The sequence below is a fragment of the Pelodiscus sinensis genome, chromosome 1 (genome assembly GCF_052426305.1).
Source record: "Pelodiscus sinensis isolate ZL-2025 chromosome 1, ASM5242630v1, whole genome shotgun sequence".
In the NCBI taxonomy this organism is placed as follows: Eukaryota; Metazoa; Chordata; order Testudines; family Trionychidae; genus Pelodiscus; species Pelodiscus sinensis.
This window is the reverse complement of record NC_143052.1, coordinates 291,758,107-291,785,942: the sequence shown is the minus strand read 5'-3', so window position 1 is coordinate 291,785,942 and position 27,836 is coordinate 291,758,107. Positions and strand designations below refer to the sequence as shown.

The window sequence follows — 27,836 nt, the reverse complement described above, 5'->3', positions numbered from 1 at the left end:
CTATTAGGGTCACCTTCACCCTGCCCTGTTTCATCTTCATAAGGACCATGTGAATTAACAGCACTGGGGGTGGAGGGGGGAAAGAAAAGATACACATCAAAGCCCCAGATCACAGAAGCAGAAAGGGATCGGACAAGTAGCTTCCATTGATCCCTGAATTGAGCAGAAAACGTGGTATTCCTGTTTTGCCTGGATGCGAACAGGTCCACCCGGGAGTTCCCCACTCCTGGAAGATGACCACATCTGGATGGAGGGACCACTTGTGGCAAGATGAGAAGGCCCTGCTGAAGCGATCTGCCAAAGTGTTCCCAGCCCTGGAGAGATGTGCTGCTATGGGCTGGATGTTGTGTTGTACACAGAAGTCCCAAAACCTGAGGGCTACTTGGCAAAGGGCAGAAGATCTGGCTCCACCTTCCTTGTTGATATAGAACGCAGTCGCAATACTGTCCATCAGGACCTGGACCACTCTGTCTTCTATGTGAGGTAGGAAGACTTAGCAGGCCAAGAAAACCTTTCTGAGTTCCCTGACAATGTGTAGGCAGCAATGTAAACCTGACCAATGACAGTGTGCGCTAAAATCTCTCAGGTGGGCTCCCTATTGCAGATCCAAGGCATCAGAGACAAAGGTCAACAATGGAGACAGATGCAAGGGGAAATCCCTCCAACATCAATGCTGGATTGAGCCACCACATAAGTGATGACAACAGGCTGTCGGGGACCCTGACTACACAGTTCACACTATCCGTTGGGGACACAGACTGTCACCTGCCATGCCTGCAAAGACCGAGTTGGTGTTGTGTGTGCCAAACCACATTAGTGCAAGCCACCATGTGGCCTAACAATTGCAGGCACATGGTGAGAGGATGGGCTTGCATGCATGAGATCAGGTCTGCCATGACTTGGAACTGAGCCTTGGGCAGGAAGGCCCTGACCTGAACACAGTTGAGGACCATTCCAATAAATTTTTATGCAATGCCATAGAATTAAGGTTGATTCTCTCATTTATTAACAACCCCGGGTCACATCAGGTAGAACAAACCTGATCAAGATGCTGCTGTATCTGATCCTGGCACTGGCTGTTTATCTGTCAATTACTGAGGTATGGGTATATTCAGATACGCCAGTGCCTCAGGTAAGTGGCCACTAGTGCTATGCACTTTATGAATGCTCTTGGGGCTGACGACTGACCAAAGAGCAGGAATGTGAACTGGAAATGGTGCTGGCTCAGTACAAAACAGAGGAAGCACCTGTGTCTTGGGAAAATGGAAATGTGTCCTTTCAGTCAAGAGCAACGTACCAGTCTACCAGATCCAGAGAGGGAATGATGGAGGCCAAGGAGACTTCAACTTCTTGAGAAACTTTCTGAGGTGATGCAGGTCTAAAATGGGTCTGAGGACCCCCTTTGCATTTGAGATTAGGAAGTAGCGGGAATATAGCCTTGTTCCTTTCATGACTCAAGGGATCACCTCCACCATTCCCAGGTGCAGAGCTTCTGGACCTCTTGGATGTGAAGTTGCTCATGAGAAGGGTCCTTGAAGAGGGATGAGGAAGGTGTGTGGGGGGGCAGAGGGGGGAGAGGAGGAGAAGAGAGAAGGCTGGCCACAAATTGTTGGATGACAATACTACGTCGAGTACCCAACAGTTCCAGATCAGCCAAGACCAGACTGACCAGAAGGGCACAGGTAGTTGAGGAAAGGAGTGGGAGGGAAGATCCTGAGAAAGGACTGGGGTGCTATCATTGATGCCCCCTCAGAATGATTGTTTCTGGCCTCCTTTATTCCTAGAAAGGTCAGGCTGAGCAGACGAATGGGAAAATGATAGATGATGCCTGGTGCTGGAATCCATCTTGAATTTGGTATTTTTCCATGGGGACGGGAAAAATTAAACAAAGGATTCGTATCCTGGAAAATTCTATTAAAGGGATGGGAAGTAATTTTCAGCTTGCTTTTGAAATGCTTCCTCACCTTAAGAGAATACACAAGAAACTGTTAGGCCCAGGCCAGAGTAAAGATCAACTCTGACTCGAAGGATTTTCCCTGAAATAAGGACTAGGGTGAGAAATATGATCTATAACAATTGCTCAGTGTATTAGGCTTAACTGGTGTGTTTTGTTTATTTTAGACTAATAACTTGCTTTGACTTGTCTGTTTTCACTTGCAATCACGTAAATTTTACTTTTTATACTTGCAGGTTGAACCTCCCAAATCTGAAACTCTCCGATACAGCAACATCCATGGTCTGGCAGGGCCACAGATGTTGCTGGATTGAAGAGCCCTGGAGGAGAGTGGGAGCCAGCTGGGAGAACACAGGGCTGGGGAGCCCTGGCTGGGCCCAGCTGGGGAATCCCCAGCATCAGCAGGGCTAGGAAAGGGCAAGGAGTCCTGCCTCAGCTATAGAGCCCCCAGAATCAGCAAGACCAGGCAGTGAACAGGGAGCTTTTGCCCCACCTAGGGAACCCCTTGCAGCAGCAGGATCAGGCTACGGCCAGCCAGCCCCAGGAAAGCCCCAGTAGAAGCAGGACTGGCTATGGCAGTGGGGATGGTTACGGCTAGGTGGCCCCAGTCAGGGACAGCCAGCAGGGGAGCACTGACCTCCTGTGGTCCAGCAAACTCCCTAGTTTGGGACCTCAGGTCCCGACAGTGACAGACCAGGGAGGTCCAACCTATACTGTGCATATGTTTCTTTTACTGATAAAGGAAGCAACCTCTCTGAGCGCTCTCTGTGTAAAACATATAATACACAGATGGATTTATTTGGGTTTTTGGTCCCTTTTGAGAGCTGTGTTTCTGGATACTGTCAAGTCCTTGTAGCTGAGCCCTCTTAGGGCTGTTATCAACATCTGTGTTATCAGCATCTGCTGGGTGGCTGCTACCCCAACTCTGTGCCTTTGCTGGGAGAGACCAAAAGCTTCCGATCCAGTAGGACAGGGTAGTGGGGCACTCCGGTGGGCAGGCAGGTGGGTTCAGTGGTATGATTAACACACTGGGTGACAGTCTCAAAGAGATGTCTGCAATCCAATCCGTCACAGATAGCTTATTTATATTATAGTACAAACACACAGGAATAGACAGAACTGGTCCCCCAACAGCTTAAACAAATGAGACACACAAAGGGCGAGTGGAGAAAAGAAGCAAAGAAAGGTGAACTGTCTTATCCAAAGTTCACACAGTATGTCGGTGACAAACCAAGCACAGAATCCAGGTACTGTAGAGTCTCAATTATCCAACCTAAATGGGACAAAAGATGGCCAAGAGAGATTGGGGAGGTTGGGGGGCAGCGTGGCTGGCCGGGAGAGATAGGGGAGGTCGGGGTGCCCCGAGACCTTCAGGGGGCGGGGGCGGCTGGGCTGCGGCATCCTGCCGCTTGGCCCTGCTCTCTCCTCCCTCTTCTCTCACCGCCTTTGTCTCCACACTGCCTGGCACCTCCCCTTCTGCACTCCGCTCTGCTGGCTCCGCCGCCCGCACAATTGCCTTGGGTGGCCACAGGCAGGTCGGATAATACGGAATGTTGGATAAAGGAAGGTCGGATAATCAAGACTCTACTGTATCCTGACCCCAGTACTTAGCTACTCAACCTTAAATATCATTAGCATAAGTACCATTATTAAATGTACTGCAAATCTTTAAAGTATTCACTACTAGAGGCAGTAATTTTGTTGTTGTTTCTCCAGGTACTTTGTAGGAACACAAAATACCTCTCCTAAGGACAGTTTTTTTTTTTTTTTTTAAACTAGAAAACCCAAACTTAAGACAATTTTGTGTAAGTTATATAAGGAAAATACTGTAATAAAACAGTGGGCTAAAATTGTATTATACAACTAAAAGATAGTATCCTCGTTTTTGGCATAAACGTGAGTTATGATTTTAAAAACAAAAATGAACAACCCAAATGCAATAAATTGTTATATGTACATATGCTGAATTTCATTTCAAGAATAAGATGTTAATCTATGTGCTTAAAAATCCTGGATACACTGGCAGATCAAATCTAAAGTTGAACCCAAAAGTGGCCTACCTCAAATAACTGATCAGCAGTTGATACACATACTACATTTGGAGAGAATGCATGTATAGGTAATTATATGCGCTTATTATATGGGGCCTATTTGAGGACACGGGAGAGTGGGAGGGCAAAGCCCGCCGACTTTCTAAAAGCCCCTCCCCCCAGCCTTGCGGGAGGGACGACTGGACCCGTGCTCAATCAATTACTTCGGACAAAAAATGACGAAAGGGACAAGGGGTGCAGGCTAAAGGTTTATAACTAGGGAACCGGATGGGGACACCGAGCAGAGAACCCCGGACAGCGCCCACTGCTCCTCAAAGCTATCGAAGGAGCCAGTGGACGCCGCCCAGAGGAACTCTGCCCGGATTCGTGAAACCAGGGAGGAACGGAAATAGGCCCCACAGTCGCAGAGAACCCCCTCGTCCACCATCTTGCTCCTGGTATTGTAGATGGTAGTCTTTGCTAGGGCCAGGAGCAGGTTGACGAGGAGGTCTCGCGACTTTGTGGGGCCACGGATAGGGTGTGCGTACAGGAAAAGGTGAGGGGAGAAGTGCAGCCAGAACCTCAATTAGAGGTTCTGGAGGAGCCGGAATAGGGGCTGCAACCTGGCGCATTCAAGGTAGGCATGCGCCAGGTTCTCCCTCACGCCGCAAAAGGGGCAGGTGTCTGGGATGGGGGTAAACCGCGCCAAGTACATGCCCATGCTCACGGCTCCGTGAAGGAGCCGCCAACTGATGTCCCCGATGGGCCGCGGAATTAGATCAGAATAGATGCTGGCCCATCGGGGTTCCCCACCCTCTACAGGTCTTACATAGTCCCGCCACTTTGTATCGGGGCGGGACATGAGGGTGGGGAAATGCAGGGTGTGAAGCACGATCGTGTACAGATGTTGTCTTGGCGCGGTTTGAAAGCAGACCGGCTGCAGATTTTGCAGCCGGCTGGGGGTCCAGGGATGAGGAGGCCAGGGGGGCCCACGGAACAGGGGCCCGATAATAAGGGACGGAGGCTTTGCAGGAGGGGAGGGGTGGGGCGTACCCTCTCGCAGGGCTCTCTGTAGGAAATCGAGAGCGGGCCGCGGCAAAGCCGCCTTCACCTCCTGGAGTAGGCGCAAGGGGGTTCGAAGGGTGGAGAACCACATGCGCTGAGCGAGCGCCTGGGGATCCACCCAGTCCCCCCCGTCATAGTCCAGGAGGTCTCCGACCAAGGAGAGAGGCCAACAGCTTGAGCAGAGCTAGAGGAAAAAAGTCAACAAAGTAACAGATCAAGCAAATTATCCATGTCTTCTGCTTTTGTGCTGGCGTTTGCAAAGAACCTGACATCAGAATGCAGTGTTCATTTTTAGCTATGAATTGAAATGTCAGTCAGTCAGCGCACTCAGAATTTTTAAAGAGGTCAGCACCTTGTCAAGGAAGAAGTAATTAAATTTCACTGGTACTGAGCATGGACTTGGTTGGCCCAGATTGGCAGACATTCAATATCTGTGTAGAAATTTAGCTTCTTTTCCATTTTTTTTCTTCTAGTTTACACTGCTTGTTTGTTCCAATAGCTTTTCCTTAATTTTAATCATTCTTTTTTAGAGAATTTTGATAAAACCATCATTTTCCCCCCCGTGATAAACTCTTCTGCTATTGATAATCTGTGTAAGATAGACAAATAAAGCAGTTTCAGAAGTGATACCTCCCTCAAGAGGTTCTGTTTCTGATTAGAGTTTTGCACTTCTCTCCTGCACCAACCTTATTGCTATAGAAGTTAAAGCCTAGCCAATTCTTATCCCTTCTTGCCTTCTTATTAATAATTCCACCTCAGGAAGCACATCTCTTCTAAAGCAAAATAATAAATAAAAATATGAAGGAAATAAAGTTTTATAAATATCAATCTCATAACCTATACAATAAGTCTTTACACTTGTTCTGTAGCAGTGTTGGGCTACCTGTGGATCGTGGACCCTCTAGCTGCCACCTTCCCTATGCATCTCTTATGTACCTGGACACAGGAGCCCTGCATTACCTTTTCGTCCCTCTTTCCTCCCAGCACTTTCAGAGAAGCTGCAAATTGCCTGATTCAAGCTCTGTCTCCATTCCTCCCTCTCAAGCTGGAAGGCCAGGAATCAGGTGTTTGCAAGTGTTACATCTCTGGGAGAGAGGGGGAGGAGAGAGTACTGCAGAGCGAATCACGCAGCAATTCACATGCTCTGAAAGGGCTGAGAGGGAGGGGGAAAAGCAGGTAAGTGCAGGACTCTGGATAACGAGAGGCATGTGGGAGAGAAGAGAAAACAAAAAGGGACCAACGAGACACAAGTGGAACTCCAGTGGGCTGTGGGCTGCTGTGGCCCACTGAGATGAAGGAGGGCCACTAATGTGGCCCACCCACTATTCCTGGTTGCCTATCCCTGTTCTGTTATAGCATGTAGGGATTTGGAGAAAGCAAAGGAAGTTAGTATCAACATCTAAATATTTATCTATTTCCACTAGGCAAAGTGAAGAAAAAATTAACAGTTGTGAATGCCAGGTCTGTTAAATATCAAATTCAGTTCCACCTTGAGAGAATTTTTGGCTCCACTCAATGCTCAAAGATAAGAAATTTCTAATAAAGTCAGAAGTTCAAATGTAGGCAGGGAAAGCCTGACAACCTTTCTACCAGAAAAACAGCACTACAGTCAGTTTTCAGCTTGCCACACTGCACGTCTTAGGAGGAAAACTGTGTTCAATTTTTTATTCTTTTTTGTGTTTCTTGCTCCTGTAGGCATTTCTCTGTTACAAGAGACACAAATGATAGTCCAGGGCAGGTAAATGTTTGCAGGCAAGATATGAGAATGTAAAATGCCAACAAATTCAAAGTTAAGATAATATTTCATTAAAGCTGTTTTGCCTCCTGTTGCAACCTTCCCATATGAACCTGGCGTGATCTACTAATAGGAGATAGTTTATAAAGAACAAGAATCTGTTCAGCTCAGGAAATAGGATTAAAACCATTCTGGAACAGATAAATACTATATTTGAATTTGCCAGGTCTTGCTTACAGACAATCCCCTAACCTGAAACATATTCTGATAACCATGCCACACAACCACATCATAAGCCTCCAGGAACCCAGCCCTGCAACCAAAAAAGATGCCAACTCTGCCCACATATCTACACTGACGAATTCATCACTGAAGCAAACAACATAAACCACAAAATCAAAGGGTCATTTGACTACACATCTAGTAATTTGATCTATGCCACCAAATGCCAACAGTGCCCCACTACACTATATACAAGAAGAACTGGATGATCTCCGCAGGAAAGAATCAATGGACACGAATCAGATATATGTAAAGGGAACACACAGAAGCCTTTTGGTGAACATTTCTGCTTGCCTAACCAAAGTTTAACAGACCTGCAGGCGGCTGTCTTGTCACAGGGCAGCTCCACAAGCCAGATTCATAGGGAAGGACTGGCATCCCAGCACATCCACAAATTCAATTCAAATGCTAATGGACTCAATCGTGACATAGGCTGGCTAGGACACTACCTACTTAATAACCACTGAAGGTGCTATCAGTTCTCTGAGTGGTATCCTTCCTGTCTTAGCAATCTATCTATTTACTTTGATTTTTATCTGCTTAGGTTTAAGTCCCCATTCTTCAGATACTTAATGATACTCTGTCTCATACCCCCGTCCTTTTTTCTTTTTCTCCCCCTCTCCTATTTATTTCGAGTTTTCATATCCCCTACTCAGAACTCCGGTCATCTGAAGAAGTGGGCTGTGCCCACGAAAGCTCACGATACCATCTACTTGTTTTATTAGTCTATAAAGTGCTTCCAGACCATTTGTTGTTTTTTTTCTGTAACAGACTAACTCAGCTACCCTCTGAAGCTCCTTCAATAAAGATTCAGCATAGCTCAAACGCCATTCTGTGTGATTGGCAGAAACCATTAGAGCACTGACAATATGAATAATAGAATCATAGAATACTAGGACTGGAAGGGACCTCGAGAGGTCATCGTGTCCAGTCCCCTGCCCTCATGGCAGGACCAAATACTGTCTAGACCATCCCTGATAGACATTTATCTAACCTACTCGTAAATATCTCCAGAGAGGAAGATTCCACAACCTCCCCGGGCAATTTATGCCAGTGTTTGACTACCCTGATGGTTAGGAACTTTTTACACATGAAGTAGCTGCAATAGTGAGCCTGCAGAAATGACTAGGAAATCAGCATATAAAAATTACACACATGGACACCCACACACAATAATGAAAAGATTGGGACTGTTTAATTTAGAGAGAAGATAAATAAGAGTACATAACAGAGGTACACACAATTAATTAATGTGATATGGAAAGTAAATCAAAATCACCTATTACACTTCCTCAAAATACAAGACTAAGGAGGTATTTAATTAAACTGAAAAATAAATTTAGAACTGATAAAACAAATCACTTTTGTTAAAGAATACATAATTAACCTGCAGATCTCTCTCTCTCTTTCACACATACACAATGGATTCTCCATATGAAGTGAAAATTCCAAAAGCTCCTGAGTGACTTCAGCCAGACAGACGCCTTTGTATCACTCCCAAAAATATTACCTAGTACTTTTCCTAGCACTATTCCCCATTTTAGGCATACGGATTATCTGTGAAGCCTTTACGATTTCTAAAACTTGGTTTGGAAGGAAAACCAAGCACTAAAACGACCCCCAGTTTTCATAGCCTGTGTTCTGTGATTCCCTGCAGAAGCCACTTAGGATCATCAGAAAGTTACACTCCATTTAATTAAATTAGTCCAATGGAGTTATCAGACTCTTACTGATAGGCAGCATTTCAGCAGGAAGGGCATCTAGTAGACATCTATATCTGAATAAACCTACATTCAAAGCTAATTTTGAAGTATTACAAAGGGTTCTCTCAAAACTGGGTGACTTGGAAACCTAAAAAGCAGATAAAAATCAATGTTGATAAATGCAAAATAATACACTATTAAAAACATAATTCCAACTATCCATACAAAATGATGGGGTTTAAATTAGCTGTTACCACTCAAGAATCAGATCTTGGAGTAATTGTGGATAGTTCTCTGAAAACATCTGTTCAATATGCAGTGGCAATCAAAAACCCAATGTCATTAGGGAAAGGAGATAAGACAGAAAATATCAGAATGCTATTATATAAATCCATGGTACATCTACCCTTTGAATACTGTGAGCAAGAAATAGTAGCCCTAACCCAAAAAAGGTACATTAGAATTGGAAAAAGTACAGAGAGGGACAACAAGAATGATTATTAGAGCTACTCCATATCCTGATGAGAAAAGATGAACACAACTGACACTGTTCATCTTAGGCAAAAAAAAAACACACCTAAAAGGCAATACAGAGGTCTGTAAAATCAGGAATGTTATGGAGAAAGTGAACAGGAAAGTGTTATTTACTCCTTCCCATAACACAAGAACTAGGGGTCACCCGATTAAAATAATAGGCAGCAGGTTTTAAACATATGCTAGAGAGTACTTCTTCACACACACAGTCAGCCTGTGGAACTTGTTGTCAGAAGATGCCTGAAAGTCAATGTATAACTGAGCTCAAAAATAAAATTATGTGAGTTCATGTAGTACATGTCCATAAAGGACTATTAGCCAAGATGGTCAGAGATGCAGCCCTATGTTGTGGGCATCCCTAATTCTTTGACTATTAGAAGTTTGGACTGCACAACAGGATGGACCACTGGATAAATTGCTGTGTTCTGTTCATTCTCTCTGAAGCATGTGGCATCAGCTCCTGTCTGAAGACGGAATACTGGGCTAGATGGACCATTAGGCTAACCCACTATGACCATTCTCATGTTCTTAAATATGCTCATACATAACGGAACAGTATAACAGAGTTTTATTGTTCCTCATTTTGGGCGATCTGCAACACCACTTAATATTATCATCCTACTCATGCCCATGAAAAAGTCTTTAAATTGCATCTTTCTGTATTCCTTTTCATTTTATATTTTACAAAGTTTATATATATTTATACACACACACTATACCAGAGGTTTTCAAACTATGAGGCATGCCTCCTGAGAGGGGTGCAGAGGAACATTCAAGTTGGGAGGACTCTGATACCACAGGGGTTAGTAGTCAGGGAGAGAGCATCACCTCTACCTTTTGACTCACTTCTTTGTCTGGGTTTGGAGACACAACCAAAAATTGTATAGAGGGAGCTCAGCTCAAAAAGTTTGAAAATCACTTCACTATGCACAGTGTTATACCTAAGTCCAATTTTAAACCAAAAACAAAACCACACAAAGAAAATAGTTGTATTTTACAGAAAGTCATCTGGTTCTTACTGGGAAAGGAGATAAAATATCAAAATAGGATATTACAGATTCACTGACAATAGAAGTGCACCTACCTTTTAAGTTTCATATAATTTTCACTAGCTGCAGGCCTGCATTCAGCACGTTGAACCACTATTCCTTCCAGTGATAGTTTGTCTTAAATAGAAAGAAACATATTTATTATAGAACATAGATGTATACATTATCTTTTCAACTACTGTCTTACTATTTATGCTCAGTTTAGAAAACAAAACAAATTATTATGTCGGTTCCATTCAGATACTTAGGGAGCTGAAGAATGATACACTTGATATGCGTACCTTATTGCAACAGATTTTGTGTTCCATCTCAACTGTGCCATGGGTATCTTATGTGAAATTGGGCAAGTTACTGACACCAAATTTTTCCACAAGCATCTCTCAAAAATTAGTACCAGAGGCTATGTCTAAACTGTAAAGAAAAACTTGCAGCTGTCCCATGCCAACTACTCAGACTCACAGGCTGTTTAATTGCCATGTAGACCTTCAGGTTCAGACTTCAGCTCAAGATCTGGGACCAGCCTCATAGGGTCCCAGAGCCCAGGCTCCAGCCCAAGGTCAAATATCTTTACTGAAATTATATAGCTCCTTAACCCAAAGCCCTGCATGACCAAGTCAGATAGCATGGGTCAGCCTTGGGTTTTTAACTGCAATGCAGAAATATCCTAAGCAGCTTAAGATGAGTATCCAATCACTAAGGCATCCAAAATAAATAGATACACTTCTAAAACATTTTTGTTCTTACTCTGACTAACTTCCCCATCTATAGAATGGGCACAAAACTTCCCTACCCTACAGGGGTGGTATGAAAAGACACTAATTAAATATTTACAAAGTACCAGGGGTATGTCTAGACTACATCTCTTTATTGCCAGAATGATGTAAATTAGACATACCAACATTGATGTGTGGATTTAAATCTTCCGCGCTTCATTTGAATAAAAATGGCCACCGCGTTTTGCCGAGTCAGCAGTTTGTCTGCAAAAAGCAGCTGTCAAGACTCTTTCCTTGGCCTCTCTGGATCTGGTTTTATGCAGCATAAGGGATCGGCTGACAAAAGCTTTCTTTGTCACCTAATCCCCGTCTTGAAAGCCGCTTTGTGCTGACAAACTGCTGACTCGGCAAAATGTGGTGGCCATTTTTATTCAAATGAAGTACAGGAAATTTAAATCCCCACTTCATTTGCAATGTCAGTATGTCTAATTTATATCCCTCTGGTGACAGTGAGATGTAGTCTAGACATACCCTAGGATACTATGGCAATGATCAAACAGAAAAGCTAACAGAACATTTAAAAACTCTGTATTAAGTGCAGCAATTTGATGGCATACAGTAAATAAGGTATACAACTGCACATGGAACAGTGAAGATGAAAAGAAATACTGGATAGTTATCTAACTTCATGTGAACTGGCTGGCTTCAGTGGCAGAACACAACAGAACTTCAGCTTTTACCTCAACATTCACATCTGTTTTTTAAACTTAATTTTAATACCTATGAAACGCACACACATCTACTTGTACTTTGTTTTGTTTTTACCTATCCTTTGTATTTCAACCAAGGGCTGCCTTCATTTATACTTTTTAATGATGAAGATAGGAGTAAATAATGCAGAATGGTGTGTGGAGATTTAACAGCCCCACGTAGAGCCAAACTGTCCCCTTCTTAGGAAAGGTTTTTGAAAACTTGGACATAGAACCATCTGAGGAAGAATTCCTCAGATGGGAAGGGCATGAGAGCCTCTAAGTCGTACAGTGCCAGAGGAGCTGCCAGCACAGGAGCAGTCCTGCCTGGACTACTAACTCTCAGTTATTCTGGCTCCAACTTCTCCACACGTGCATGAAAAATCTTCATAGTATCAACAAAGGAATTAACAGTACAGGAGCAGAATCTGGCAACTACCAGGAATGCTGTACCCTGCCATCTCACTAATTTGAGCCAGGGCCAAAGTTGTTTCAGAGACTGGCGTGTTAACTCAATTCTAGAACTGAGTTATCTATCTTCTAAAATAATGAAACAATCCCCTTTCCAAAAGAAATAATACGAAGTTAAAACAAACATTTATGTTGATCTGTAAAAAACAGATTATTGTAAACTGTAATGAACTCCATGTTCGCTACCAACTGTTAGCAGCACACAGGCACTTTGTGCTTGGATGGCAACAAGCTCTTGCCCAGAACATTAGCAATGACTGACAGGGTAGTGCAATGGCACTGTCCAACTCTGGGAAATGAAAAATAATCCTAAAAATCCAAGAGAAGTACTGAAAATAAAGCAAGCACAGGTGACCAATCCATGCCTACAGCATACTTTAAATACCCCCTCCTAACTATGCCCTAATGTCAATCCTCCCTATTGTGTATAGAGAGAACAACACATCCGAATACACTCTTTCTTTAGAGAGCCTAACCTAAAGCAACTGTAACATGATAAAGGATAGCATTTTACTCAGCTCTGAGTGTCCTAATCTTGATATATCAAGCCAAACTCATATCATTATACTCAAATATCCTTCCAAAGGAAAACCCCCTAGGCTCAAGAACCTTAAGATTCACTAACTTGCCTTTGCAAGCTATTGTTTTTCAATGGCTGGATGACTGAATTATTTATTATTGAAATCTAAAAATCTAACTCTGGTCTCCTTAATTACACTGCAGAGTACCATCATCTGACCGCAAGCACTTACCAGGGTTGTATTTACCCCTTTTTTGCTTTGCTTAATAAATGAATTAAATCCTTAAAAAAAAAAAAAAAAAAAAACAACAACAACCAGAAAGCAGAATTTGGCTTTTCTGACAGTTCTTTATTTTCAGAGCTGAAGTTGTATGAAAACAAATTCTTCTTCCACAGATTCACAGGGTTTAAACACTTTAAGGATCACCTAATCAGATCTACCGTGTACCACTGACCATTAAAATTCACCCAATTATCCTTTATAAAGCCCAGTAACTTTTGCTTAGCTTAAGCATAATTTATAGCAAGGCATCCAGTCTTGATCTGAGGACATCAAGAAAAGGAGAATACTCCATCTCCTTTGGTAATTTGTTTCAATTGTTAACTTCCCTTTGAATATTGTTGATTTTCCAGTCTTCTAAGATTTCTTAAAAATTAATACCAGTGGACCAGAGATTTCCTCAGCCAACACTTAGGACTTCTGGATGCCAATTATACAGATGAGCAGAATTTAAAATGTTTATACCTGGCAGATGTTATCTAACATCCTTCTCAGTTATTAATGGAATGGATTTGTGTATCACAGCTCAGCAGAACTCAAGCATCAGACTGTATCTGGTTTTATCCAGAACAGACTAACAGATCTGCTCTTGACTTTCAGTTTAAGAACAGAAAATTTTGGTGCTTGAAAAAGTCTCTTTTAAAATGCTTACACACTCCCATAATGATCCCACCTTCTTTCTTGCTTCCACATCACAACCCAGGTAAAGCTTTCCACACTGAACATGCACCAGGTTGCTATGTCTGAGTCCCAACAGAGTAGAACTGTATGCTTTTAAGCTTTTCTTAGTCTGGGTAGGCTTCAGCACTCTTTCCTTGGCCTCTCTGGGTCAACATCTTGGCACAGGCTCCTCTGTCACCCCTTCTTGCAACTAGAACATTATAGTCCAGCTGCTCTAGGTCTGTGGTTCTCAACCTGTGCTGTACATAGTGATCTTCTAAGGGTTACATTATCTCATATCTACTAGATATCTGCTTAGTTTTACAACAAGCTGCATGCAAAGCACTAGTGAAGTCACTAAAAACTAAAACTTCATATACACAGTGATTTGTTTATACAGCTCTATATACTACATACTGAAATATAAGTACAATATTTATATTCCAATTGATTTATATTTATATGGTAAAAATGACAAAGCAAGCATTTTTTCAGCAACAGCGTGCTGTGACACTTTTGTATGCTTACATTTGATTTTGTAAGCTAGTAGTTTTTAGGGGAAGTGAAACTTATGGTGTGTAAGACAAATCAGGCTCCTGAAAGGGGTACCATTGTCTGGAAAAAACAACAAGTAGTCCTGTAGCACCTTAGAGACTAACAAAAATATATTTACAGAATCATGAGCTTTTGTGGACAACACCCACTCCCTTCAGACTCACCTGAAGTCATCAATCTTGCCTAAATAATTTTAAAATTCTTTTTCTATTTTAACTGATGATCCTATCCCATTCTCACTGGCAGAGACCCTTCTCCTAACCCCTGAAGCAGCAATGGAGTCTGGAGCTTTTCTCCCCTTTGCCACCTCCAGCTTGTATGTGGTACACTGACAACCTATGATTAGCACTGTTCCCCCTCCACATGACCCCTCACTCCACTGGGCAGAAGGGGGGCCAAACAAGTAACAGAGATAGGAAGGTGTTCCCAGGAAAACCATAACATTCAGCTCTGAATCATGCCCACCTCATTGTTACCACTTCCTAAAAAAAACAAAAACTGCCCCCCACTAAACACTTGTGGTGTCACAGCGTCCAGGTTAACCTGCAGTGACTTGTACCCTTAGAATGTGAAATAAACCTATGCCTAGACCTCTGAAGGTCAGGAAAAACATTGTCAGGTAATGTTCTCCCAAACCACATACAGTAGTCTTAACTCAGTCTCCTTTTGGGAGTGTCTCAGTAAGTCCCTAACACGGCTACATTTCTATCACTATTCAGTAAGTCCCGGTGAGAGATTATATGATTTTACCTCTCTCAGGCATTTGGAGGATAGTTTGAAAAGTGTGGGGGAAACATGACTCATGTGCACTACAACTGAGTGTAAGGCAGGATTAATGTTAGCTAGGCATGAGCTCTAGTCAACCAATTCACCTACTCCAGGCAAACCATACTGTTGCCAGATATTAAGAGTTTTTCAGTCCTTGTCAGAGTTAGTCCTTGGGCTTCACCATAAGCTAGCCCCATCTAAGGTTAGTAGCATGCACCACAATGCACTGCACTGCTAGAATATTTCAAGGAAAGAGGACAGCATAGAGGACAGAGATGATAGATGTTACTGTATGAAGACAAGTACACATATGGGTTTGGGCTGGGTACTGAAAATGTATAATAAGTATTAGATTGGAATGAAACACTCATATTCCCCTATTTCTTGACATGCCCAGTAGAATGTCAGCTTCCACAAGTTGGAGTCATTCTTGTGGTCCTAAAACCCTACAAGCAACTCTTACATATATCCTTTGATTTTTGTACCAAGAAAGGACATTGTAATGATCCAGTTAGATCTCCTGAATATCTCAGCAGGGGGAAAAAAAAAAGGATCCCCGATTCCTCTAGCTCAGTGGTTCTCAAACTATCAATCATTATATCTGGCCCATAATGTGTTATCTGAGCTGAAGGTTGAAAACCACTGCAGCCCATCCCTCACCCACATACACACACTGCTGTGCCCAGCATCCACAGGCCAGAGACCCCTTTTACTGAGTCAAGTCAAGAGCAAAGCCCCAATGGCAGGGCCTGGCCGCAGGAATGTTGGATCCTGTTGTGTGGTGCTGACAGGAGCCCCAATCCAACCCCCACTGGGCAGTGACCCACTATCCCAGGCTTTGTTGTGTCTAGGCTAAGCAGTAGACCTGACATTGGACCCTACAACCGTTTAGCACACAGCTGGATTGCAGCTGTCTGCTAATTAGACCACATGTGGTCTGTGGGCCACAGGTGGTCATTGCTCTAACTACAGCTGCTCCTCTTCTCAGATAGTGTGCAAACCAGCATCTTGCTGCAACTAATTCCTGCATTAACACAATGCATCCAATGTAGTAAGAAGTGTTTGAAGAATGACAGCCCTGTGTTGGACACAAACACAACAAAAATTGCAGATTTTGTAGACAGGTCAGATATGGTTTTGTCAGACTGCCTACTGTCAATGGCAAGGGGGCCTAGTTAAGGTTTTGTGCACGTGTATGGTATGGATGAGATTAACTCTCATGCAATTTTCGTAAGTTTAAAGACAGGCACACTTGATATTCTCCTTGAATCAGCAGCTAATTGAATTCCCTCCCTCCGTGTGTGTGTGTGTGTGTGTGTGTGTGTGTGTGTGTGTGCGCGCGCACGCGCATGCACGCACAAATTCTCCTCCCTTATCCCTCAACCTCCCCCCCCCCCCCAATTCCTGGGTCTGCAGCTAACAGCTTGCTGACAATTTTTACTCTCTAAAAAGCAGAAGTGATTTAGCTTGACCTTTCAAAAATATTTAACTATGGCCAAACCTGGAAAATTTCAGCCCCAAACACAGAGACTTCAGAATATAATGAGCCTATGAAGCTAATATGGAATGGATACTGTTTTGCAGCTGCCTTGTCTTAAATTTATACAGCTCAGTTTGCCACAAAGGATTTCAAAATCATTTACAAATCTGGGCTCTCTTTGGAAATCTCTCATCCAGCTACGACCCAGCTTAGCTTCAAAGAGATGGCAAGATCACCATGCAAAACAGAATGACTCCAGAGTCAATTAAAGGTCTTATCAATTACCACTACCATTTATAAGATTAAAACCCACACTGAACTTGAACAGATCAAATGGAGTTTGACACTTGACTATTAACTGGATTTGAGCAAAGTCTTCCAAAGTGGCAAAGTATTATTCATAAAACTTGTGTCAAAACTACACCACCTGTTTTTTCTCTCTCTACATGTACTTTTATTAACTCTTATTAACAGCCATAAAAAGTAAATTTTCAAAAGATATTAGATATTCAATAGATATTAAATGATTAAAATATCTTCAAATTGAACAGATACTAAACACAATAAGGGTATCAAAGTGTTACATTTAAACAATGACTTTATTTCCTGATACACACAGAGTCTAATAAATAAAATAATGGTTAGTATGTTACATATAGTAGCAGAAAAGATTTAGCAGAGTAGCTCTGTCAACTGGGGATACAGAAGTAGGGGGGCAACAAGTAGAATCAACATGTTATTTACATCAACAAGCACAAAGTAATATTAACCAATAACAAATATCACTATAGCAGTGTTTCTCCAGTAGCTATAAATAATTGCTAATATATCTATTGGGAGCAGTATGGATATAGTCTTAACAAACAAAGGCACAGAGAATCATTTTCACAAAAGGATATTTGACTTCGCTGTTAACGGGCCAAAGCAACAGACATCTGCTTGCTGACTGAAAAATACACTCTGAGAAAAAAAAATCATAATCTCCAATTTCCATGTTCAAGCTAAAAAAGAGTTGAATCTCTACCTTGCTTTGGAATGTGTGCTGCATACACTACTCTCCATCTCCTGCACACTCCCTAAGGAAATACACAAACATTTGTACAGCTTTCCTTTTCCTCTCCCCAGCTGCAAATGTTTAAAGGGGAAAACCTTTTAAAAAAAGGTAATTTCAAATGAATCTTTAATCTCAGCTTCATACAGAAAAATGAGACAGCCATTTAATTCAAGTATACTCTGTCAATGTTTTCTCCCATACTGAAGTGTTGCTAAGCTATAGCATTATGTGATATTCAAAGATCTTTATGGGCACACTGGCCCTTTGTTTCACATGGCAACAGAATTGTTTTGATTAAATATAAAATAATGTATGAAATCTAACCTTACTGGTAATTTTACATAACCAAAGTAATAAATGTATCTTTTCTCTAAAATAGTTTCTAATCGATAGTAAGGGAGAGACTTATAAATATCAAAGGACACAAAACCTAATAAAGGCTAGATTTTTTGCCTTGCTAAGGACAGCTGAATGAACACAAAAATAGTTTTCACTATATGCTAAACCAATTCAATCAGAAATGCTTTGTCATATCACTTTGAAACATTTCCTGATAAAATGTTAAACCACTGTGGGTTTTTATACATAAGGCATACTCGGTCATCAGTTTTCAGCTATCTTCCATCAAATAGATTAAGTATCAAACAGTAACACAATTAGCTTTTTTGTAAAGGTAGTATGTAAAACCAAAAATTCCTTAAAAAATAAAAAAGGAAATAAAGCTACTACTACAACAACACACTCAGTGGTAAACATTCTTTAGCAATTCCACATTATAAACACATTTTTAAAGCAAATATAAAATTTTAACTGGTCAGTTAAAAAGGTATTGTCCATTCTGTACATAGCAATTCAAAATGTTATTTTAAAATAATTTAAACCTAGTAGACTTCAAAGAAAAGAATTAAAACAGCGTTTACATCCATCCTCTCCCCTTACACAGTTAAATGCAAATTCCCCTTTACAGCCGTACTCCTGATATCTCACTGCATACATAGCTGATACGCCACCTACTGCAAAACTGAGCTGACAATCCATGCAATGCCAGCAGCACTTCCATTCCATCACCGGGGCTGGAGCTGAATAAAGGTGCTTTTAAAATATCTCTTTACAAGCACACAAGAACAAGGCAAGATAGCTATCTTTTTCTCTTGGATTTAAGAATGGAGCGAAAAATAAACAGAAGAGAAAAGGAACATGAAGAAAAGCACAACTCTGAGGGTACTGAGGAAGGCATGAACTGTAAAACGTCACTGATTACCCTCAATGTTGGTGGATACCTGTACATTACACAAAAACAAACACTAACCAAGTACCCAGACTCTTTTCTTGAAGGTGTGGTAAATGGAAAAATTCTCTGTCCGTTTGATGCAGATGGCCATTATTTCATAGACAGGGATGGACTCCTTTTCAGGCACATTCTGAACTTCCTACGAAATGGAGAACTTCTTCTACCAGAGGGGTTTCGAGAAAATCAACTTTTGGCACAAGAAGCAGATTTTTTTCAGCTTAAGATGTTAGCTGATGCAGTGAAATCAAGGTGGGAGAAAGAACAGCTAGCATCCAGAGAGACTACTTTCCTGGAAATAACCGACAGTCACGACCGTTCACAAGGTCTTCGGATCTTTTGCAATGCTCCTGATTTCATAGCAAAAATCAAATCTCGCATTGTCCTGGTGTCCAAAAGCAGGCTGGATGGCTTTCCAGAGGAGTTTTCAATATCTTCAAATATCATTCAATTCAAATACTTCATAAAGTCAGAAAACGGTACACGACTAGTACTGAAGGAAGACAACACCTTTGTCTGCACCCTGGAAACTCTTAAGTTTGAAGCTATAATGATGGCTTTAAAATGTGGATTTAGACTGCTGACCAGTCTGGATTGTTCCAAGGGGTCAATTGTTCACAGCGATGCACTTCATTTTATCAAGTAATTACTTCTATCACCAGACAAAGGCAACAAGCATGCAGCCAGTAAACCTCATTAAACTACAGCATCCAGACATCACAAATAATGTATCTAACTAGCCCTGTACCACAGAGCTCTGCTGCTAATGAATTAATGTGAGCTAATGGTATGTAAATTCCATAATGAAATTCATCTCTAGATTATTAAGGCTGAACATGTATCTTATGTCAAATTTAATAAAAATGATCTGCTAAACAATGTAAATATGGATCGAATGCTGCTGCTTTTGCATATATTTTTTTCTTCATGCTATCTTTCACCCTGAGAATACAGCTGAAATGTTTTGTGTACTTGTACGACTAACATGCATATACCTTATTGTTCAGTTAAATAGTGGTGAAAGTATTTTCATATAATATGCAAGCTTGAAACCATGTTTAGCTTATAACAAATTTCAGACTGGATTTTAACTGGAATAAAACATTGTGTGTGTTCATCAGAGTTTCTGCAAATATATTAAAATCTGAATTATATTGAAACTACAATAATATAAGACTGCAAAAGACCATAAAAGGCTTTCGATTTTAAAAATTAAACATACTTCAGAGCTCGTGTACTTGAATAATCAAATTTACAGCTATATCATTCATTTGCTGAAAATCCTGAAAGAAATGCCTCCAATAACAAAAGCCAAATTTTCTGCTAGTTTACTTAACTTTTTATTATAGGAAATATATAAATGCATAAAGGTATGCAAAGAATAAGATATTTCAAAAGTATATGTTGTAATGGTTCATTCAAAAGGTTTTCCATACAATTGAATGTAACAGGCTTTCAATTATGTATTAGATTCAAATATTGAAGTTGACATTCTCCACTTGCCATAGCTGTTCATAAAGAGTGGCAAATTAACAGATCTATGGCTTTGTATAATGAATTACTAACCAGTAAGTGGAATTTTGAATTCTGAATAGATCGCCTGCTGATATTTAAAAAGCATCAATGTAAAGAGCAGATGAAACATTTCTCCCACTTCTCATATACTTATTTATCCAGTTCTTTCTTTCATTTATAATTTTTAAGGGAACAAGATACATCTTCTACAGTGTAACTAGAATTAATACATTTAGAAATAATCATTAAATGTCTGTCAATAAGCAAAGTTGGAACAAAAACAATCTTCATGTAAGCAAGTGCAATTCCCATTCATAACTTTTGAGGTCAGCAAGAGTTGTACCTGCTTATTCAAAGTCTGAATTTGGTCCTTTCACTCTATCAAATATGCACAGTTCAACTGAAATCAGAAGTGTGAAGAAATTGATGCTGTTTATTTTTTTGAAACTGTAGTATTATTAAAAACTGGAGTTCTTTATTTTATTAGTATAGAAAATGACCACAGTACAGGAAAAAAATAAGTTCCCATACAAAATATGATTCTCACTACACTAAAATTTTAATCATGTTGAAGGACACAACTGTTACTGGACAAGCTGAAAGCACCATTCTGTCTTGAATTTTAGATAGGACCAAGCCAATTTTTAATGTGGAATGAAAATATACCATGTGTCTACTCTGTAACCTGGAACTACTTCAACAATGACTGGGAACAACTGTATCTCTTCTTAGAGCTAATTTGTATAATAGAAAAGACCAAAATCTCAAAACAAAAACAGAGATCCTTAATGTCTCAAGATGGAATTTCCATGTGAGGGGAAAAAAAAATACTGAAATCTCTTTCTAGTTCCTCCCCAAAAGGCAAAACATCAGCACTTCAAACCATATATTATTCTATTCTAGGTACCACACTTAGAAATAATTATGGCATATTGATAGTGGTAAAGTTATCACTTTAAATTGAAGTAGTTTTTAATAGATCACTATATTGTCATTTTCACAAAGTGCTTTCAAATCAGAATACTGTTCAAGACACTTCATTAGCCATTAAATTAGTAAACATAGCAATATAGATGATGCCTGTCTGAAGTGAATGTGAAAATTTACATGCAACAAGTTTGATACCCTACCAACTCAGAGTTACAAACACCAGAGTTACAAACTGGTCAACCACAGACCTCATTTGGAACTGAAAATACACAATCAGGTAGCAAAAGAATTTAAAAACAAAAAAACAAAAAAAAACCACATGAATATAGTGTAGTACTGTTTTAAACTATTAAAAATATAAACGGAAAGTGCTTGGTTTCATTTAAATTGAAATGGTTAAAAAAAGCATTTTTCTTCTGCATAATCAAGTTTCAAAGCGGTCTTAAGTTAATGTTACATTGTACTTTTTTGAAACACCACCATAAGATTTTGTTCACAGTTATGAACAACCTCCATTCCCGAAGTGGACGTAACCCTAAGGTTATACTGTAATTTGCTGATTTTAATGGACTCTGAACTATAGCAAAGAGACTAGAAATACCAGAGCACAAAACAATTATAAACAAACTGCAAGAAAATTGTTAGTGGACTGGATATCTCCATACTTAGAATGGGTAACAGTAACTAGGCAGACAACCTAGGAAACTACTGTAACTGCCCTACAAATCACAAATAAGCTTGTTTCCAGAACTGCCAAAAACAATCTGTATAAGCACAAAGTCTGAAGGAGGCTGTTGCTCAGAAGACATCAAATAATCCATTTTCTTAAATGGTTTGGATATAATCTTCAGTTCTCCTGAATGCTTAATTGGGCATTATGAAGTTATCAAATTTTAAATGAAAGAAAATAATAAAAATTTATTTTGATTGTAACCAGCATTAATACAGAAGACAGTGTCTTAACTTTTCAATTGACTTATTATTTGACCTTTAAAGAAATGTCAGAGAAGTACTATTTTCTCTAGTTTAAAATTTCAGCTTAAAAAAAGGGGAGGAGGGAAGAGGAAGATCTGGTGAGTCTTTAATTACTGAGCAAAACTGTTCTTCACTATTAAAAATGGCTGTGCATACTTAAATTACCACAGCAGCCCACTTGTAATAGCATAAAACCAAACCCCATCACAAATATTTTTATAAACAAAGAGTAAATCACACTACAGTGCTTTTACAGATGTTAAATAGACGCTTTAACAAGACTTAAATGCAGGGTGCCACTCCCTTGCAGCATCTGTTGCATTACTACCTAAAATAATTCAAGACGCTTCACCACAAACATGAGTTGAATTTGAGGTCAGACCTGTCCAGCAGAGAAAAAGAATCATAAGCCCAAGATCAAGAAAAAAATTATCCATTGTATTATAAAATTTGTGGGTTTATTTAGGTCTCAAAGATTCAGGTTATTAAAGAATTCCTATCAGAAAGCTTCCCAATTGTCTTGTAAAAATCTCAATAGTATTAGTACAGGTTGGACTTCCCTGGTCCAGCATCCTCTGGGCCTGACTGGTCCCGGATAAGGGATTTTGCCAGACCAAAGGAAGTTATTTCTGGACCCCTGCTACCAGCCCTCCCGGCCTGGCCCGCTGGACTCCCAGCCAGCTCCTCTCTTCCTGCTGGCCCTAACTGCTCTGCCAACACTGCTGGATATCTATCGCTGCAGTGACTCTGGGATCTGCCGGGCAGCTGTGGGCACTGCACTGGGACTCTGGGGCCCTCAGGGCAGCCATGCACACCATGCTGGGATCTGGGACAAACAGGGCAGCTGTGTGCTGCAGCTCCCTTCCCTACCGAGCTACTGCAGTCTCCCAACCCTGCTGGGCATCCCCGCTGCCACGTGCTGGGTGGCCCACTGCCCTGCCCGCTCCACATAGATCCTTGCTGCTGGCCTTCCACTGGTACTCTCTGGTCCTGTAACATCTGTGCCAGACCATGGATGTTGCCAGACCAGAAAATCCCTGTTATGAGAGTTTCAACCTGTATTTTATAGCAAGCACTTGAGAGCATGTGCTGTCATATCAAATTCCTGTTTTTGCAAACATCTGGTTTAAAGAAAATGTTCATCTTTCAAGTCTGAAATCTGTCCAACTGTGTCTCTGAAAGCATATCTTCCAAAATGTTTAAACAAAATCCCTTCAGCTATCTGAATAAGGATTTATGCAGGGGGACAAGAATTTTCTTCCTCTCCACATTTAAAAACTGGAGACATACTGCATTAGGCAAGATGATAGCAACAACCTGTTTGAAACCGGACAGATACCTGTTGAAGGGAAAGGACTGGGCAGGGATCGTCGAATTGAGGACGTAAATGCATGGTTGCGCAGATGGTGTCGCAGAGAGGGCTTTGGTTTCTTCGACCATGGGACTCTGTTCCGGGCGCAAGGATTGTTAGGAAGAGATGGGATCCACCTAACGAAGAGAGGAAGGAGCATCTTCGCGGGCAGGCTTGCAAACCTAGTGAGGAGGGCTTTAAACTAGGTTCGTCGGGGGACGGTGACCAAAACCCTGAGGGGAGTGGGAAAGTCAGATACCGGGAAGAAATGCAGAGAGGAAGGGGCAAGAAAGGAGGACCCATGTTTCGAATGGAGAAGATAGGACGACCAACTGGTTACCTGAAGTGTTTGTACACTAATGCGAGAAGACTGGGCAAAAAACAGGAAGAACTGGAGGCCCTGGCCCAGACCAAGAAATATAATTTAATTGGGATAACAGAGACTTGGTGGGATGACTCGCATGACTGGAGCGCTGTCATGGAAGGGTATAGACTGTTCAGGAACAACAGGCAGGGGAGAAAAGGAGGAGGAGTTGCACTATATGTGAGAGAGCACTACGATTGCTCTGAACTCCAGTATAAAGAGGGAGAAAAACCTGTTGAGAGTCTATGGGTTAAGTTTAAAGGAGCAAACAACAGCATTGATGTTGTGGTTGGTGTTTGCTACAGGCCACCGAATCAGGTGGATGAGGTGGATGAGGCTTTTTTCGGACAACTGAGCGAAGCTTCCAGATTGCAGGCTCTGGTTCTCGTGGGGGACTTTAATCACCTTGACATCTGCTGGGAAACCTATACAGCAGTACACAGGCAATCCAGGAAGTTTTGGAGAATGTTGGGGATAACTTCTTGACACAGGTACTGAAGGATCCGATTAGGGGCTGTGCGCAGCTTGACCTTCTGCTCACAAACAGGGAGAAACTAATAGGGGAAGTAGAGTTGGGTAACAACCTGGGAAGCAGTGATCATGAGATGATAGATTTCAGGATCCTGACGAAAGGAAGAAAAGAGAGTAGTAAAATACACACCTTGGACTTCAAAAAAGCAGATTTTGACTCCCTCAGAGATCTGATGGGCAGAATCCCCATGGATGTTAACATGAAGGGGAAAGGAGTCCAGGACAGCTGGCAGTATTTTAAAGAAGCCTTATTGAAGGCACAGAAAGAAACCATCCCGACGCGTAGCAAGAGAGGCAAACATGGTAGGAGACCGGACTGGCTTACAGGGGAAATCCTTGGTGAACTTAAGCACAAAAAGGAAGCTTACAAAGAGTGGAAACTTGGACAAATGACCAGGGAGGAGTTTAAAGGTATAGCTCGAGAATGCCGGGGGGTTATCAGGAAGGAGAAAGCACAAATGGAATTGCGACTGGCTAAGGATGTGAAGGATAACAAGAAAGGTTTCTACAGGCATGTTAACAAGAAGAAGGTGATCAGAGAGGGTGTACGGCCCCTAATGGATGAAGAAGGTAACCTAGTGACAGATGAAGTGGGGAAAGCTGAAGTACTCAATGCTTTCTTTGCCTCTGTATTCACAGACAAGGTCGGCTCCTGGACTTCTGCGCCAAGTGACGCAAGATGGGATGAAGATGGACAGCCCATGATGGGTAAAGAACAGGTTAGGAACTATTTAGAAAAGCTAAAAGTATATAAATCCATGGGTCCAGACTTAGTGCATCCGAGGGTAATGAGGGAGTTGGCAAATGCCATTGTGGAGCCTTTGGCTATTATCTTTGAAAAGTCGTGGAGATCGGGAGAAATCCCGGATGACTGGAAAAAGGCAAATGTAGTGCCCATCTTCAAAAAAGGGAAGAAGGATGATCCAGGGAACTATAGGCCGGTCAGTCTTACCTCGGTTCCCGGAAAAATCATGGAAGGGATCCTTAAGGAATCCATATTAAGGCACTTGGATGAGAGGAAAGAGATTAGGAATAGTCAGCATGGATTCACAAAGGGCAAGTCGTGCCTGACCAATCTGATTAGCTTCTATGATGAGGTAACTGGCTCGGTGGACATGGGGAAGTCAGTGGATGTGATATACCTTGACTTTAGCAAGGCTTTTGATACGGACTCCCACAATATTCTTGCCAGCAAGTTAAGGGATTGTGGATTGGATAAATGAACGGTAAAGATTGATAGAAAGATGGCTAGAAGGCCGGGCCCAGCAGGTAGTGATCAATGGCTCGATGTCAGGATGGCGGTCGGTTTCTAGCGGAGTGCCCCAAGGTTCGGTTCTAGGACCGGTTTTGTTCAATATCTTTATTAATGATCTGGATGAGGGGATGGATTGCACCCTCAGCAAGTTTGCGGATGACACTAAGCTGGGGGGAGAGGTAGATACGCTTAAGGGCAGAGATAGGGTCCAGAGTGACTTAGACAAACTGGAGGATTGGGCCACAAGAAATCTGATGAGGTTCAACAAGGACAAGTGTAGAGTCCTGCACTTGGGACGGAAGAATCCCAAGCATAGTTACAAGCTGGGGACCAACTGGTTAAGTAGTAGTTCTGCAGAAAAGGACCTGGGGGTTACAGTGGATGAGAAACTGGATATGAGTCAACAGTGTGCCCTTGTAGCCAAGAAGGCTAATGGCATATTAGGTTGCAATAAGAGGAGCATTGCCAGCAGATCCAGAGATATCATCATTCCCCTTTATTCGGCTTTGGTGAGGCCGCATCTGGCGTACTGTGTCCAGTTCTGGGCCCCCCAATACAAAAAGGATGTGGACGCATTGGAGAGGATCCAGCGGAGGGCAACCAAAATGATTAGGGGGCTGGAGCATATGACTTATGAGGAGAGGCTGAGGGACTTGGGTCTGTTTAGCCTGCAGAAGCGAAGAGTGAGGGGGGATTTGATAGCAGCCTTCAACTTCCTGAAGGGAGGTTCCAAAGAGGATGGAGAGAGGCTGTTCTCAGTAGTGACAGATGGCAGAACAAGGAGCAATGGTCTCAAGTTGTGGTGGGAGAGGTCCAGGTTGGATATTAGGAAAAACTATTTCACTAGGAGGGTGGTGAAGCACTGGAATGGGTTACCTAGGGAAGTAGTGGAGTCTCCATCCCTAGAGGGCTACGTCTACACTGGCCCCTTTTCCGGAAGGGGCATGTAAATTTCATGAGTCGTCGTAGGGCAATCCGCGGGGGATTTAAATATCCCCCGCGGCATTTAAATAAAAATGTCCGCCGCTTTTTTCCGGCTTTTAAAAAAGCCGGAAAAGAGCGTCTACACTGGCCCCGATCCTCCGGAAAAAGCGCCCTTTTCCGGAGGCTCTTATTCTTTGAAGTAGGAATAAGAGCCTCCGGAAAAGGGCGCTTTTTCCGGAGGATCGGGGCCAGTGTAGACGCTCTTTTCCGGCTTTTTTAAAAGCCGGAAAAAAGCGGCGGACATTTTTATTTAAATACCGCGGGGGATATTTAAATCCCCCGCGGATTTCCCTACGACGACTCATGAAATTTACATGCCCCTTCCGGAAAAGGGGCCAGTGTAGACGTAGCCGAGGTGTTTAAGTCTCCACTTGACAAAGCCCTGGCTGGGTTGATTTAGCTGGAATTGGTCCTGCCTAGAGCAGGGGGCTGGACTTGATGACTTTCTGAGGTCTCTTCCAGTTCTGATTCTATGATACTTGATAAACTTGTATGTTTGCTCATTTTGAAATACTGACGTTACAAAACCAAGCGCTAAAAATCAAAAAATACCTGACTTTAAGGTTGTTCTGGCAATGCTAGCTCGGGCAGTACATACAAGTGAGATCCTTTCCTCTTTTTCTTGTTAAGGGCTAGAGTAGTTGGTGTAATAGTTTAAAAAAAATGTGTAAGCCATATTCCCCAAATGAGAAGTGAGCTAAATTTACTCAACTACACTATTAGCTAGACTGAACCCTTAGAGTCAGCCCTAAATACTAGGCAGCATGTAGGAGGAGCACCACAAAGAAACTGCAACTCAGGCTATATCTACACTTGTAAACTTTCAGTATCAGAGCTGTACCAATGCAGGTGTGCCCCTGTAAGATCGCTCATGTAGTCACTCAGTGGGAGAGTGTTCTCCTGTCAATATAATTAAACCACCTACAATGAATCACGGTAGCTATCCTCTCCCCCCCAATACAGTAATTTCTGCACCAATGCTTCTATTGGTGTAACTTACGTCACTTATGAGACACAAGTCATACTGACAAAAGTGCTAGT

The 27,836-nt window shown here is 41.8% G+C and overlaps 2 protein-coding genes across 2 annotated transcripts in view; one reads left to right on the top strand and one right to left on the bottom strand.

Moving 5' to 3' along the window:
• Positions 1-27,836, bottom strand: part of GTF2F2 (general transcription factor IIF subunit 2) — a 139,724-nt gene that overhangs the window by 68,201 nt on the left and 43,687 nt on the right. The window contains exon 6 of the mRNA XM_075918994.2: positions 10,388-10,469. Coding sequence (XP_075775109.1) covers positions 10,388-10,469 — 82 coding nt within the window. The remainder of the gene's footprint in view (positions 1-10,387; positions 10,470-27,836) is intronic.
• On the top strand, positions 18,637-19,627 carry KCTD4 (potassium channel tetramerization domain containing 4). The gene has a single exon (XM_075918995.2). It carries the CDS (start codon positions 18,766-18,768, stop codon positions 19,534-19,536), a length of 771 nt encoding a protein of 256 aa, XP_075775110.1. The 5' UTR covers positions 18,637-18,765; the 3' UTR covers positions 19,537-19,627.

What these genes read in the sequence shown, in the direction of transcription:
- KCTD4 (XM_075918995.2), top strand. Translation starts at nt 18,766, where the DNA reads ATGGAGCGAAAAATAAACAGAAGAGAAAAGGAACATGAAGAAAAGCAC.